At 56.3% G+C, this 16737-nt stretch overlaps 1 protein-coding gene across 1 annotated transcript in view; it reads right to left on the bottom strand.

Annotated features, from left to right (window-relative positions):
• Window positions 1–7825: 7825 nt before the first annotated feature.
• Window positions 7826–16737, bottom strand: part of OCA2 (OCA2 melanosomal transmembrane protein) — a 34919-nt gene continuing 26007 nt past the window's right edge. The window contains exons 12-23 of the mRNA XM_078881135.1: window positions 16085–16209; window positions 15481–15619; window positions 14770–14902; window positions 14219–14366; window positions 13434–13491; window positions 12624–12732; window positions 11920–12047; window positions 10842–10901; window positions 10070–10174; window positions 8907–9000; window positions 8396–8489; window positions 7826–7913 (exon numbers count right to left, since the gene is read on the bottom strand). Of these exons, the coding sequence (XP_078737261.1) occupies window positions 7826–7913; window positions 8396–8489; window positions 8907–9000; window positions 10070–10174; window positions 10842–10901; window positions 11920–12047; window positions 12624–12732; window positions 13434–13491; window positions 14219–14366; window positions 14770–14902; window positions 15481–15619; window positions 16085–16209 (1281 nt within the window). The remainder of the gene's footprint in view (window positions 7914–8395; window positions 8490–8906; window positions 9001–10069; window positions 10175–10841; window positions 10902–11919; window positions 12048–12623; window positions 12733–13433; window positions 13492–14218; window positions 14367–14769; window positions 14903–15480; window positions 15620–16084; window positions 16210–16737) is intronic.

Below are 16737 nucleotides of genomic sequence, written 5' to 3'. Positions count from 1 at the left end.
GCAGAACACACCCGGGGGGTTCGTGGGGGGGGGTCATCGACCGTAACGCGACAGGGCGGCAGGGGGGGAGGTTGCGGTGAGTGCCGGTCGCGACAGTCATCCCCCCGCCCCCCGTCCCGGGGTCGAACCGTGGGCCACCCCGCCGGTACCTTGCGCGCGAGCGACCGTCGCCGCCCGAGCCGGTGCGGCGAATGGAAAGTCCACGTTTCTGTGGCCGCGAGGCCGGCTCTGGGCGACCGCCGTTGACTCTCCCGCACGCGCACGGCGCTTCACCGATCGTCACAACCGCGGGGCGAGAGCGGTGGTGGTGATGGTAGAGGTGGTGGTGGAGGCGGCGGTGTGTGTATCACTGTGTGTGTGTGCAATTGTGTGGGGAACGGTAATGTAGCGGTTAGCGCGCTGTTCTACAAACCAGGTAACCCAAGTTCGATTCCTGCTCACGGCCAACATCGGTGACGAATATCTGGGCCTACCGTAGGTCAACTAAGCCTCAAAATGAGTACCCGGTGCGGTGTGTAAACATCGCCACTGGGGAAAAAAAGGCAGCCGGGCGTGGTGCTGGCCACCCACCCCCTCGTGTGCTGTGCCGGCCTTCATAGGTGCTCGCTAACAGCACTCGCCCCAACGGTCTGTTAGGGCTACACGGGAGATCTTTGTCTTTTGTGCGCGCACGCGTTTCGGAATTGTGGAACACAGAGTTGTGCGGATCGACACTATTATAACGAGGGTAAACACTCCCGATAGCTTACGGTAATGTTAAACGTGTCGCGTACGTACATACGAACACACACACACACGGGTGTCACGAGACCACGGGACTGGGGTCGCCGTGGCACCGCGATGCGCCATCACCGCCCGTCGCGCCGTCCGTCGTCACGGCCCGAATGAGGGTTCCTCCCTTCGTGACATTTCTCCTCGATTCGGTGGCCGTGTTGGGGTAGCTGAGTGGACTAATCCGCCCGTTACACCAGAGTAGCGTGGTCGTGTTGGGGTAGCTGAGTGGAGTAATCCACCCGTTACACCAGGGTAGCGTGGTCGTGTTGGGGTAGCTGAGTGGACTAATCCGCCCGTTACACCAGGGTAGCGTGGTCGTGTTGGGGTAGCTGAGTGGACTAATCCGCCCGTTACACCAGGGATAGACGCCCATCGCCGCATTCGCAATTAAAAAATGTAATATATTTTCATTCCTCCGACACAATGAAAACCAACTTACGGAAGCAAATAAAAGTACCACGATAGAAAGTGTTGGCTCAAACTAAAATAATAAACTAAGAGCCGTAAGATGAAAGTGTGCCAGACCCCGCTGTCCGTGCGGTGGATACGCGACCGATGTCGCTCCCTCTCACTCGTTGGATCACTCCTCCGACTGATTGCGGTCACGCACGGCCCAGCGGCAAGACTCCAGGCACGGGGTTTCCCGTGGGGGAAGCGAACTGCTGATGAGAAACTTCGGAGCGAATATTCTTTTGTACTTGGCAGCAACAACAACAACAAAAAGCACAACGGAAAAACGACAACGGCGGTGAATCCCACGGTGGCATTCGGTGGCGTCCCGGACGGTGGCGGCCGTCCCAGCGTGAGACGCCCGCCGTCGCACGCGCCGTCCCATCCAGTCTCACGTCGCGCGAAAGCGCTCGCCCGCGCTCGGATGCAAACCGCGGTTGACGTCACAGGGTCTATAAGGTTTCTCCTTTTCCTTGCTCCCCCTTTCCTTCGGACTGAAGCGTGGCTTTGCGCTCCGGCAACGGCGCCGCTCCTCGTGCGAGCCGTGGGTCGTTAAACACACCGCCACCACCCGGCACGGCCCCTTAGCGAGGTGTTGTCACGTGAACAAAACGTGCCAATGAGTTACTAGTTGAGCACTAAACGGTTTTTGTGTTGGACAGTTTCGCCAGAAGTTACGACCGGCATCATCAGGCGACTGCCAGAATTGTGGAGAAATTTGTTCAAGAACGAAGCAGGAGGATTTCTCCACGAGTCTGGCTGTCGCCTGAAGATGCTGGTTGCAATTGCTGGTGAAACGTCGTACTCAGATCGCAAACGTCGTAGTGGGTTTACTCTCCCACACACGACCGGTGGTGCCATACTGGTAACGATTTGGCACGTTCTGTGTACGCGACAACCCTCGCTGAAGGGCCGTGCCGGGTGGTGGGGGGTTTAACGATGCATTTATTTATTCACGCGATCTAACCCCAAACTCCTCTACTGTGGATACCATTGGTCGTGAAAGCCTCCGTGTTAAACTGATGATACGATTGGCATTCGTAGCGGCCCTGTCGTTGGCATGGCTCACTGATGACCACTAATTATTCCGAAGTCCCACGCAATACGAACTCCCCGCATCGTGGTTATTTCTTTGAATTGTTAAACCAACATCATCGCCGTCGTCGGCTATGATCAATCCACTGCTGGATTAAGACCCCCTGGCCAAAAGCTGGTGTCGCCCCTGTCTGAGTCAGCTCTGTATGTAAACATAGTAGAAGCCCTCCTGACGACGGGCATTGGTGCCACGAAACTGGTCGTTCGGTGATTTGGTCATTGAGCGAATAGAGAAAATGCACGGTTAAGGTAGCATTGAAAGTTACCCTCTTTCACCCACAAAATGGACTTTATAACATTTAAACAATGGATATTAACACAGAAAGATACTAACAATATATTTACACGTAATATTAAAATAAACACGGTTAATCAATGCATTAATTTATATTTACTGTACCAACAACAGCGCGTCGTTAACAGGGGAATGGTCAGTAAGCAAACACATTGGGCTCTATGGAGGCACTACACTACTATACACTATACACTACACTACTATACACTACTATACACTACACTACTATACACTACACTATACACTACTATACACTACACTATACACTACATTATACACTACTATAAACTACACTATACACTACTATTGTGTTTGTAAGGAACAAGACACACCTCGCTCCGAAATTCCACATTCCTAGGACGAGGACCAGTCACCACGAGAGTAAGGATGAGCACACTCGACTGCCCCACAACGCGGTACTCATGTTTTAACCACCCCACGGTGATGATTAATGGCGATTGTGGGATGGTGATTCATGGGTGCTACGAACAGCACTTGCCCCAACAGTCTGTTGATGATACACGGGGGATCTTTGTCTTTGTTGCTGCCATTGTGGTGTTTGAGGATGGACTGCCCCTGTCATAGGAATGTGGAAATTCCTTGTTTCTAGAATACAGGGGGGGGGAGGGAGTTTAAGCATTGATGAACACCGCTCGCAAGAAAGGGCATTTCTCTAGGGGGTCACGTGGCTCCCGCAGCCACTCGACGCCAGGAGATGTCCACGTGGTCAAGAGGTGTCCACGTGGCCAGGAGGTGTCCACGTGACCAGGAGATGGTCACGTGGTCAGGAGATGGTCATGTGGCCAGGAGGTGTTGACTCCCTCGCCGGCTGTACAGGAGGTCGTGGGTTCGATCCCAGCCCTGACCCCGGCGGCTGCTGCTGCTGCTGTAGATTTGGAGTTTGCGTCTCTCTCTTTCTCTCTCTCCGGGTTTTCCCTCCACATTTAGAATGGACGTCACAGCGTTCAGAGTATTTTTGCTGCTCTACATTTCCACGTGGTGGTGGTGATGGTGATGCTGATAAGCCACTTAGCTCAGCTATCGTTGGTGGCTCAGGGGGCCTTACCCGGTAAAATAAAATAAGTTTCTGGCTTTAGTTTCAGTATTCCTCCTGCAGCCAAGATAGCGAGCCGCGATATGGGAATGTGGAGCAGCTTGGCACTTGAATGTTCTTGTTCTTCCCTGCGTTTATACAACCAGCACGTTGCTTGTCCACGTCACAGCCCAATCTGTGTACTCTGACAATATCCGTGATGTATATTTCACCAGAATTATTGAAGAAACGCGTGGGAACAGAGATGTACACGATTCAACTTTGGGGAAATAACAATTTATATCATCATCATCATCAGCGGCGCGTGTGCATTCCGTGGGTTAGTAGGACCCGCTGTCATCATACGGTGCGAAAGAAGTTCAATGTACATACGTTGTCACTATCATCATCGCCATCATCACCATCACTGTCGTGATCACCATCACGTTATGACAATCATTCAGTCTTGTTGAAGGAAAGGTCACGAGGTCATGACCAGGTGTTGTGGGTGGCGCCGTATGTCGCCATCGCTCCCTTCCCTCTGCCAGGTCCCGCAGCGCGTCGCACGGTCGACACGTGGCCCCAGGCCCCACCACCCTCGCAGTCCCATCACTACCATCACCACCACCATCACCACCACCACCATCACCACCACCACCATCACCACCACTACCATCATCACCACCATCATCATCATCACCACCATCACCACCACTACCATCATCACCACCATCATCATCACCATCATCATCATCACCACCATCATCACCACCACCATCATCACCATCACCACCACCACCATCATCACCACCACCATCATCATCACCACCACCATCATCACCCTCCCCCACAGAATTCCCCCCCCAGCCCCCCCCCCGAGCCCCCCCCCCCCTCTCCTGTATGTCCTCGCCCGCTCCTCCTCCCCTCCACCCCGCCCCCGACGTCCCCACCTCGCCTCTGCTACAAACCCCAGCCCGCCGAGTTCGACTCCATGTCCAGCGATCGATAACGGAGGCGAATATCAGAAATCAGAACCCCATTCCTGGGCCCCCCCCCTCTCCACACCCACCCACCCCTAGGTCGACTCAGCCTTAAATGAGTACCTGGCGCAGGGTTTAAAAAAAGTATCGGGGAGACAAAGGTGGTCGGGCGTGGTTGCTGGCCAGCCACCCCCTCGTGTGCTCGCCCCCCGGCAGTCTGCGGCAGGCCACGTGGGGGTGGCGTGGGGGGTCGCCACCAGCCTGGGGGGGGGGGGGGGGGAGTCGTGGATTTTGTGAGCAGAGTCGCGGCCACACTCCAAGCCAAAGGGTCACCGAGAATTCCGTGTCAGATTGTGAGTGCCAAACATCCGTGCCAAACATCCGTGCCAAACATCCGTGCCAATCCGCCGTCAAAGAAGTGGCAAACTTTGACGGCTGCTTGACAAATTGAAGGCCCTGATTTTACAAATTACGACCACGACTAACGATAATTAATGTCGTAGTAGTTTTATTGTTACGGCAGAGACAAATATATCCGGAGGGAGTGCTTAGGGATGATGATTCGGTTTGTTACCGATCTGATGTTCTGGGAGCTTTGTAGCTGCTGACACCGAGCTCTGCATGCCCCTACAGCGGCATTGCCCTGTGCTGGTCACGTGGTGGCATTGCCCCTGTGATGGTCACGTGGTGGCATTGCCCCTATGATGGTCGCCTCGTGGCATTGCCCTGTGCTGGTCACGTGGTGGCATTGCCCCTGTGATGGTCACGTGGTGGCATTGCCCCTATGATGGTCGCCTCGTGGCATTGCCCTGTGCTGGTCACGTGGTGGCATTGCCCCTGTGATGGTCACGTGGTGGCATTGCCCTCTGCTCTGACGCTGTGAGACCGGGCTCTAGAGGAAGCTGTCTCTGGTGTGGACCAATCAGCGTCAAAGGCAACGCATCGTCACCACCGACGTCATAGACGACCGGGGCGTGCTGCTCGTTCTCTGTTCGCCACAAGTAGCGAGCGTGGCTGATGCAGTGAGAGGATTCCTCGCGAACGGTTTCCGTTTGGTGTTTGAACATCTTGACACCTCCCGTGCTATTGCCCCGTTCTTACGTGGCGACCTGATGACGTTTGCTCTCACGCTGGGCACGGCGCTCCATCTCCACGGCGCCCGCCCGCCCGCCCGGACCGCCGATTTGCGTTCTGGCGAGGATCCAGGCCGTGGCGGGCGCATGCGAGCCGCGGGGTTGACGATGGCCGAAGCAGTCACCACGTGGCAGGCGGCCACGTGGCCGCGGTGGGGGGGACACGATATTCCACAGCTGTCAAGCCACACGGCTCACCACGCATTATTGTACGGGGACGGGCTACACAATGTCTTTAGTCTCTTTGTTTGTGTTTCTCCCTTGTGATGGGACTTTGTGGCATGGACGTTGAGATGTATAAGGGAGGGGCACGGGGTGACCAATGAGGGCCGAGTTGGTCCGTGACGAGGTGGGGCACTGACCAGGGGTTGACGGCTGTGAGATTCGAGGCGTTGTGGCTCCTTCCCCACGAGTGGGTGGGTAGGTGAGTGAGTGGGTGGGTGAGTGAGTGAGTGAGCGAGTGGGTGGGTGAGCGAGTGGGTGGGTAGGTGAGTGAGTGGGTGGGTGAGCGAGTGGGTGGGTAGGTGCGTGAGTGGGTGGGTGAGTGAGTGAGCGAGCGAGTGGGTGGGTGGTGGGTCGGTGGGTAGGTGAGTTAGTGATTGGGTGGGTGGTGGGTGAGTGGGTGGGTGAGTGGGTGAGTGGGTGGGTGAGTGAGTGGGTGAGTGGTGGGTGGTGGGTGGGTAGGTGAGTGGGTGGGTGGGTGAGTGAGTGGGTGGTGGGTGGGTGAGTGAGTGAGTGAGTGAGTGGTGGGTGGTGGGTGGGTGGGTAGGTGGGTGGGTGAGTGAGTGGGTGGGTGAGTGAGTGGGTGAGTGGGTGAGTGGGTGAGTGGGTGGGAGGGTGAGTGAGTGGATGGGTGGGAGGGTGAGTGAGTAGATGGGTGGGTGGGTAGGTGAGTGGGTGGGAGGGTGAGTGAGTGGATGGGTGGGAGGGTGAGTGAGTAGATGGGTGGGTGGGTAGGTGAGTGGGTGGGAGAGTGAGTGAGTAGATGGGTGGGTGGGTAGGTGAGTGGGTGGGAGGGTGAGTGAGTGGATGGGTGGGAGAGTGAGTGAGTAGATCGGTGGGTGGGAGGGTGAGTGAGCGGGTGGGAGGGTGAGTGAGCGGGTGAGTATTTGCCGTCAAACTCACCCACGGTGAGCGAGCGAGCGACACGAATCCGCCGCTTCGAGTCACCTCAAGCCACTCTCGAGCAGCAGGGAATGTTGACTCGTTCGGCCGAGTCATTGACAGGCGATACAATCATAATAATAACCACCACTACTGATACTGATGATGACTCCGGTTTCGCTGCATTGGGTTACATTGCGAGGGTGGGATATGCGACGTTGTCCTGTAACTGTGGTGTCAAAGCCGAGCACTTTGTGAACGAAAACGAATCACCTGTGGCGTTCCATCTCCACTCGTGACGTTCTATCTCCACTCGTGGCGTGTCGTGCCCCCTCCCTCTCCACCCTGTTGCGGAGACGTCGAGAGAGAGAGGCGTCTGCAGGCGTGTACATGAATGTGGTGCATCAAATACATTGCAGTTATGGCGAAATCGTGCGTATCTCTGCTGGGTGTGTGTCACTTCTGGGTGTGTGTGTCTCACACATCCCTAACACACACACACACACACATCCCGAACACACACATCCCTAACACACACACATCCCTAACACACACACACACATCCCTAACACACACACACGCATCCCTAACACACACACACATCCCTAACACACACACACATCCCGAACACACACACACATCCCTAACACACACACACATCCCTAACACACACACACGCATCCCTAACACACACACCCCAAACACACACACATCGTGTCGTCCGATCCTTTATTTGACCACGGGATGAAGCGAACCCCATCAAGACGCAGGGACGACATTCGCCCGCTCACTCTTCCCCAGAACGCTGCCTGAGCGGCTGGCGTAAGGCACTACCACTAGGATACACACAGCCGATCCGTAGCGGTCGCCGCAGCGACAGCGAAGACGCCCAACTCCGGCAGGGTTCACGGCGCGAGAGGCCCGTCGGAGCGCCGTCGGAGTCCCCGGGTCCCGGAGTCCCCTACGAGTTCCACTCGAGCACCCCGTGGCACACGAGGAGGTAGGCCGTGGCCACCGTGGTGGACAGCAGCATCATGGGGAATCCCAGCCTGGACAAAGACAAAGATCCCCCGTGTAGCCTTAGCAGACTGTAGGGGCAAGTGCTGTCAGCGAGCAGCGCCTATGAAGGGCGGAACGGCGCACGAGGGGGTGGGTAGCCAGCACCGCACCACACACCAGGTAATCGTTTGAGGCTAAGTCGACCTAGGGGAGGCCCAGGACCGGTTCAGATAAACGCGGTGCACTCCAAATCCGACGACCCGAATTCGATCCCCAACATCGGTGACGATGATCTGAACCGTCCCGGACTTCACCGAGGTCACCTCAGCCTCAAACTAGTAGCCCAGCACGGTGTGCAGTAAACATCGCCACTGGGGAGACAAAGGCGGCCGGGCGTGGTGCTGGCCACCCGCCCCCTCGTGTGGTGGCGCCGGCCTTCATAGGTGCTGCTCACTAACAGCGCTTGCGTCAAAGGTGGGTGAGGCTATGCGGGGCGTCTTTGTCTTTGTGCGTGTGTAGCCGCGCCTCTCACTTGAAGAACTGCATGAATGAGAAGCCGTATCCGTGCTGCTCCGCGATGCCAGCGCAGACCACGTTGGACGACGCTCCGATCAGCGTTCCGTTACCTGCGCACACGATCATCGACATCGTCAACATCAACATCATCATCATCATGAATGTTCATTCCATACGCCCATCATCATCGTCAACATCATCATCGTCGTCAGTTCCATTCCCTACGCACACAACCAACATCATCATCACCATCGTCACCAACATCATCAACATCATCAACATCATCAGGGGTCCATCACCATCACCACCGACATCATCATCACTCAGTGTTTAATTTTCAACACACATCAACATCATCATAATCATCATCACTCTCTGTCATCACCATCACCACCACCATCGCCACCCGGCTACCTTTCTCGCTGCTGATTGTGCGGAATTACAGACGCGGTGGATCAGTGGGTATTGAATCAACGGGTGTAAGTCACTGGGTATGGTGATGGATCAGAGGGCATCTCCTCCATCACCTCCCAGGCAGGCTCCGAATGCCAGCGAGTAGATCAGCGGCTTGATCGGGAGGTTCACATCCGGGTCCTGGCTCAGATTTAGCAACACCGGAATCTGTGACACGCACACACAGAGGCAAAGATCCCCCGTGTAGCCCACACAGGCTGTTGGAGCAAGTGCGCACTGTGGCACACGATCACCCCGCACAGAAATCCACTCTCATCAAGACGCTCATACATCGGGCTAAGAAAGTGTCAGGTGGTGATGGTGTGAGAAGTGAAATGTTAAAGAAGAAGCGTTGCAATTGAACGGTGACAATGATGCACAAATCAACAGGGCCCTGAATGCCAAAACCAAATTAAATAACACGAGAGTTGAGACTGACCAAGTAATTTAAACTATTAAACATTGCGGGAGTAACTGATAAACTAGTCAGATTTTGGGAAAAACAAAACACCCGAGTCAGATTTGGCACGGTGCATAAAACACAGAAATTCACATCTGGCACAAGAGATGTGTTACCGCAGCTATGAACACCGGGTGAAGTGCTCTTGCGGCAAACGCGACGTTGGGCAGAGAGGACGATCAGCACGAGACTAAGAGGACACCAAATGAATATGGAACACTGCCAGATACAACTGTCGGCAGTAGCAGGACACGCGTGCCAACAAGGACACTCAATTTTGATAATGTTGGAGTTCTGTGCAAAACTAGCTACTACTGGCCAAGACTAAGTAGAGAATCTATCGAAATTGAGATAAATAAAACTGAATTTAACCGGTCGGATAGCTACAGGATTAGCACTGCTTGCAAGCGAATCATCAAACAATGCAATGTTTAAATGCATTCCTCTACAGGTCCCCATGCGTCAACAGTGATTACCTGCACGCCGCAGCCAACAACAGGTCCTGCTATTGTAGTGCACACAATCGACAGCAGGTGCAAGATCAATGTGCGTGTGTAATGTACGCCGATTACCACATTGATAACCCAATCGATGCCCATTGTCATTTAGATGCATTCACTAACCCCCCCTCCCCCTTCGCACGTGAAGGGCTCGCAAGCGACGTCAAGGAACGACTCGGGAGGATTTAGCCACAAATCTGGCTGTCGCCTGATGAAGCTGGTTGTAATTGGTAGTTGTGGTGGTTGTGGTGGTTGTTGTTGTTGTGTGTGAGGGCACCATGGTGGCCGTGAAGGGGATGTTGTCGATGAGGGACGAGGCGAGGGCGGCCACCCACAGGACGAGGACACACGCCACCACCAGGCGGCTCTCCGCCGGCACGGCCTGCGGGGATACGTCAACAACATCAACAACATCAACAACACAACCACCACAACAACACAACAACACAACAACAACAACATCAACAACACAACCACCACAACAACACAACAACACAACAACAACATCAACAACACAAACACCACAACAACACAACAACACAACAACAACACCAACAACACAACCACCACAACAACAACGTCGTCGTCACACTACTCGTGTTGTCCCCTATCCCCCAGTGTCTCCCTGTGTCTCCCTGTGTCTCTCTGTGTCTCCTGTGTCTCCCTGTGTCTCTCTGTGTCTCCCTGTGTCTCCCAGTGTCTCCCAGTGTCTCTCTGTGTCTCCCCGTGTCTCCCAGTGTCTCCCAGGGTCTCCCTGTGTCTCTGTGTCTCCCCGTGTCTCCCAGTGTCTCCCAGGGTCTCCCTGTGTCTCTGTGTCTCCCCGTGTCTCCCAGTGTCTCCCAGGGTCTCCCTGTGTCTCTCTGTGTCTCCCAGTGTCTCCCAGTGTCTCCCAGGGTCTCCCTGTGTCTCTGTGTCTCTCTGTGTCTCCCTGTGTCTCCCAGTGTCTCCCTGTGTCTCCCAGTGTCTCTCAGTGTCCCCCCGCGTCTCCCCCCCCCCCCCCCGAGGAGTCCCCCGGCGTGCCGTGTGTGCGTGCGGGGCCACGTGTCCACCTTGATGAGACTCGACGTCTGCCGTCCAATGTAGTCGATGAGCCGCAGGTGAGCCAACGCCTGCGAGCGCGACAACGAAAACAAACACAGCTGACGTGTGGTGACAATAGAAACAGAGACACAGCTGACGCGTGGTGACAATAGAAACAGAGACACAGCTGACGTGTGGTGACAATAGAAACAGAGACACAGCTGACGCGTGGTGACAATAGAAACAGAGACACAGCTGACGTGTGGTGACAATAGAAACAGAGACACAGCTGACGCGTGGTGACAATAGAAACAGAGACACAGCTGACGTGTGGTGGGCCCGGACAGCGCCTCGATGGGATCGCGAGGTCACGAGGTCGTGAGGTCGTTAGGTCAGGTTACAAGGTCACGAGGTCACAAAGTCGTGAGGTCGTGAGATCACGGGTTCATAGGGTCGCGAGGTCGCGGAGTTACGCGGTCATGTAGTCACGAGGTCGTGAGGTCAAGAAGTCACGGGGTCGCGAAGTCGTGAGGTCACGAGGTCGCGAGGTCACGAGGTCGGAGAGGCAACGGAAATGGATCATGGCGATGACGACGATCACTATCATCGTGGTCATGACATTGATGATGATTTTGATGATAATTATGACGTCATTGATGACAATTATGATGACAAAAATGATTGATGATGATGAACATCGACCGCGATACAAAAAATGTAAAGCAACGATGATGATGGCGAGAATGATCTTTGTTGTATCTTTGTGTGTGTGTCTGTGTGTGATTCGGTGTGTGTGTACCTGTGTGTGTCTGTGTGTCTGTGTGTGATTCGGTGTGTGTGTGTACCTGTGTGTGTGTGTGTGTGTCTGTGTGTGTGTGGGTAGCGGTCAGCGCGCTACGCTACGAACCTGGCGACCCGAGTTCTATTCCCGCTCGTGGCTAACACCGGTGACGATCATCTGAACTGGTCCTGGGCCTCCCCTAGATCGACTCAGCCTCAAATAAATACCTGGTGCGGTGTGTAAACATCGTCACCGGGGAGACAAAGGCCCGGTAGCGGCTACGCCGGGGGGGGGGGGCGATCGTTGTCTCTGTCTCGAGTCGGCACCTCCATGAGGATGAAGAGCGCGGAGAAGAACAGCAGCGTGGCCCACTCGACGCGGTGCAGGATGACGTCAAAGTCCTGAACGTCGGCCAGCACCAGGAGCCACATGGCACCCAGCATGGCGATCCAGCCTGCACACGGCCATCAACATCGTCAACATCGTCAACATCGTCAGCATCATCAGCATCAACATCAGCATCAACATCATCAGCATCGTCAACATCGTCAGCATCATCAGCATCAACATCAGCATCAACATTAGCATCAACATCAGCATCAACATCGTCAGCATCATCAGCATCATCATTATCATCAACATCATCAGCATCGTCAGCATCGTCAGCATCGTCAACATCATCAGCTTCATCACCAGCATCATCAGCAAATGCATCATCAGCATCATCGACATTATCAGCTTCATCGCCAGCATCATCACCAGCATCATCAACATCATTATCATCAGCATCAATATCATCAGCGTCACACAATGCGTCAGCCAGCACTAGCAGTGACATGGCATGAAGCCTTAGTCTGACTCTCTGAGCCTCAGCGATGAACACTGAAGCAGAGATTTGACCCGACATGAAGCCAAGCTAGCGGTGACCTCACGAGGCTGCCGTGACCTCACCAAGGTAGCCGTGACGTCAGTGAGGTAGCCGTGACCTCACGAGGTCACCGTGACGTCACCGAGGTCGCGGTGACCTTACCGAGGTCGAGGTGTATGCCGGGGACGAGGGAGCTGACGAAGAAGGTGGCGAGCACGGCGCTCGTGACGGCGACGCACTTGCAGAGCAGCGCCGTGTCCGTAATGTGGTGCTGCCAACGCAAAGACAAAGGTCACCCGTGTAGCCTCGACAGACGGTCGGGGCAAGTGCTACGGAGGCCTGCACGGCGCACGGATGGGGCGGGTGGCCAGCACCACGCCCGGCCGCCTTTGTCTCCCCATTGTTGGTGTTTCCACACCGCACAGGGTTCACTTCGTGCACGACAACAACTGACGGTGACTTCACTGCGGCTCCCGTGCCAGGCCAGGTGCACCCTGAGGCCATCACGTGAAGTGTCGAAGGCTCGCTGGCAAGGAGGTCACGGGACAGACCCAGCAGGTGCCATGGGTTGACCGACTGAGATGACCGACAGAAGCACCGCCCAATCCCCTCTGCTGTGCCAAGTCTCAGCGTTTTCGTCGCCCGGCGCTCCACTCGTTGTTTTGTCTCGAGACAGAGAGAGAGAGCGCGCTCTGTGTCTCTAAGTCTCTGTGTCTCTGTGTCTCTAGACAATGACAGAGAGACAGACACAGTCTAGAGATCCTATTGTGCCGAGTGTCCAATCCCTCTTGTGCCATCGGTATGTGTCCCTATGGAGCCTCTACGCACGGAATAAAAAAAGACAGAAATTTGGGGGGGGTGGGAGCCAAAAAATACCCCGCGGGACCCCCCCCCTCCCCCTCCTCCCCCCCCTCCCCCCCTCCCCCCACTCCTCCTCCTCCCCTCCAGAGAAGGCCCCCTTAGACTCGTCACCTTCTTCTGCAGCTCCTGGATGTTCTCCTCCCAGTTCTCGTCTTCCTCCGAGATTTGCCTGCGGCACCGCCACCACGATGGGGATATGGGAGGATGGGGGGTGGGGGGATGGGGGGATGGGGGGGTGGGGGGATGGGGGGGTGTAAATGAACGTTATTCAGAAATTTTGCAGCAGTCGTCCACCGCCAAGGGCCGATGGGCAAGGCGCAGGTTGAGAGCGATCGCCTGGAAGGCGACTTTGTGTATTGTACCAGGCCCAACGAGCTGCTGGATAGAGCTTAGCTAACCACGTGGTCAGAGAAGACTTTAAATGGTGCGGGGGGCCAGGGGACATCACTGCGGCACCCCAAGGTGGACAGGAAACGACTAAAATCTCTGTAACACACTCCACTCTTTACTCTGCCAAGGTGAACAGGGCACCACTAAAATCTCTCTCACACACTCCACTCTTTACTCTGCCAAAGAGCTGCGATGGAGCTCTTTGTTCAGAGGCGACCCGGCCTGTCACAAGTGATAGTCCAACCAAGGGGGTGATCATCATCGTGATCATCATCATCATCGTGATCATCATCATCGTGATCATCATCGTGATCATCATCATCGTGATCATCATCATCGTGATCATCATCATCGTGATTGTCGTCATCATCGTGGGGAGGGTTGTGGTGGTTGGGGTGGTGGTGGTGGTGGGGGGGGTGGTGGTGGTGGTGGGGGGGGTGGAGGGGTGGTGGTGGGGGTGATGGTTTTGGTGGTGGGGGGTGAGAGCCGCGTGCTCCCCCCGTCACCTGCGGAAGGTGTTCATCTTCTTGCGCAGGAGCTCCTCCAGGCTGAGCACCTTGTGCATGAGCAGGCACTTGACGGTGGTCTCCTCGCGGCTCGCCGGAGTGATCCTCTGCGCCGCCAGCTTCCACACGAGCACCTCGTGCTGCAGCTCTGCTCGGACACCCACGACGACAACAACAACAACAGCAACTCGGTGAGCGGCACAACAACAACAACTCGGTGAGCGGCGCTCACCCACCCACGGCGCTCACCCAACCACAGGCGCTCACCCACCCACAGGCGCTCACCCACCCACGGCGCTCACCCACCCACGGCGCTCACCCAACCACAGGCGCTCACCCAACCACAGGCGCTCACCCACCCACGGCGCTCACCCAACCACAGGCGCTCACCCAACCACAGGCGCTCACCCACCCACAGGCGCTCACCCACCCACGGCGCTCACCCACCCACGGCGCTCACCCAACCACAGGCGCTCACCCAACCACAGGCGCTCACCCACCCACGGCGCTCACCCACCCACGGCGCTCACCCACCCACGGCGCTCACCCACCCATGATGTCCGCCGGCTCGCGGTTGTAGAGTTTGGTGCCGCAGAAGAGCAGCCGCAGGAAGGGGAAGGAGACGGCGCTCACCAGGACGATCCCGGGCAGCATGTGCAGCGTGAACGACGCGAACTCGATGCCCTGTGCCACGCGCAGCACAAGCTCGCTCACCCGCTCTCACGCTCGCTCACTCACCCGCTCACCCGCTCGTCCGCTCGCTCACTCATCCGCTCACCCGCTCGTCCGCTCGCTCACTCATCCGCTCTCACGCTCCCATGCTCGATCGCCCGCTCGTTCGCCCATTCACCCGCTAACCCGCTCGCTCGCCCGCCCACTCACCCGCTTGCCCGCTCGCTCATCCGCTTACCTGCACCCAAGCAAAATCTCCTCGAACTGCGTGGTCAAAGAAGATGCTAAATGGTGTGCAGGTAAAGTCCGCTGAGCTGTGTAGCTCTTTCAGAAGCGACTTGGCCACAAATGACAGCTCAACGAAGTGGCTTATAGCATCATCATCATCATCGTCACGTGGAAACAACTGTAAAAGAAATGAGGACCCGGAGACAAATCCACGCGACCACGAGGAGATTGGCACACAAATTCTAAATATATAGCAACAGGCATTGTCAGGGTCGGGATCGAACCGACGACCTCCAGTAGACCAGGCGAGGTAGTCAACATCTCCTGGCCACCACGATGACGATGAGAGAAGGCGCGCTCACCAGGGCCTGCAGCCGCGGGTTGGAGACGATGATGACGTTGGGGGGGTCTCCCACGGCCGTGGCGGCGCCGCCGATGTTGGTGAAGAGAACTTCGGCGATGAGGACGTAGCGGGGGTCCAGGTTCACCACCTCGCACAGCCTGCGTGTGGATAGGTGGGTGAGTGGGTGGATAAGTGAGTGGGTGGGTGGGTGAGTGGGTGAGTGGGCGGGTGGGTAGGTGGGTGGGTGGGTGAGTGAGTGGGTTAGTGGGTGGGTGGGTGAGTGGGTGGGTGAGTGGGTAGGTGGGTGGGTGGGTGAGTGAGTGGGTGGGTGGGTGAGTGGGTGAGTGGGTAGGTGGGTAGGTGGGTGAGTGGGGAGGTGGGTGAGTGGGTGGGTGAGTGGGTAGGTGGGTGGGTGAGTGAGTGAGTGGGTGGGTGGGTGGGTGAGTGTGTGGGTGGGTGGGTGGGTGAGTGTGTGGGTGGGTGAGTAAGTGGGTGGGTGAGTGGTTGGGTGGGTGAGTGAGTGGGTGGGTTAATGAGTAGGTGGGTGAGTGAGTGAGTGAGTGGGGGGGACGAGGTGGGGGTGGGACGAGGTGGTGGGGGGGGGGGGGCCTGGTGCGCGTCACCGGATCGTGACCGGCGTGAAGAGGAGCATCGTGGTGACGTTGTCCAGGAAGGCCGACAAGATGGCGGCCAAGAAGCAGAGGACGAACATCATGGGCCACACGCGGCCCCTGGACACCTTGTAGGCCTGAGGCCCGAGACAGGAGGAGGCGGTGGAGGGCGACCGTTACCCCGCGGTCCTCAGAGGAATCGCAAGGCGCTCTCCGGAGGGCGCCACTGTGGCCAGGAGATGTTGACTACCTCGCCTGGTGTGCAGGAGGACACGGGTTCGATCCCGACCCTGACAATGCCTGCCTCATATTTGGAGTTTGCGTCTATCTCTCTCATCATTATCATCATGGTGGCTAGGAGATGTTGACAACCTCGCCTGGTGTGCAGGAGGACGTGGGTTCGATCCCGACCCTGACAATGCCTGCCTCATATTTGGAGTTTGCGTCTATCTCTCTCATCATTATCATCATGGTGGCTAGGAGATGTTGACTACCTCGCCTGGTATGCAGGAGGCCGTGGGTTCGATCTCGACCCTGACAATGCCTGCCTCATATTTGGAGTTTGCGTCTATCTCTCTCATCATCATGGTGGATATGAGATGTTAACTATCTCGCCTGGTGTACAGGAGGCCGTAGGTTCGATCTCGACCTTGACAATGCCTGCT

Source organism: Lampetra fluviatilis, chromosome 60, assembly GCF_964198595.1.
Source record: "Lampetra fluviatilis chromosome 60, kcLamFluv1.1, whole genome shotgun sequence".
Lineage (NCBI taxonomy): Eukaryota > Metazoa > Chordata > Hyperoartia > Petromyzontiformes > Petromyzontidae > Lampetra > Lampetra fluviatilis.
The sequence above is the reverse complement of the archived record's forward strand: the minus strand, read 5'-3'. Positions and strand labels throughout refer to the sequence as shown.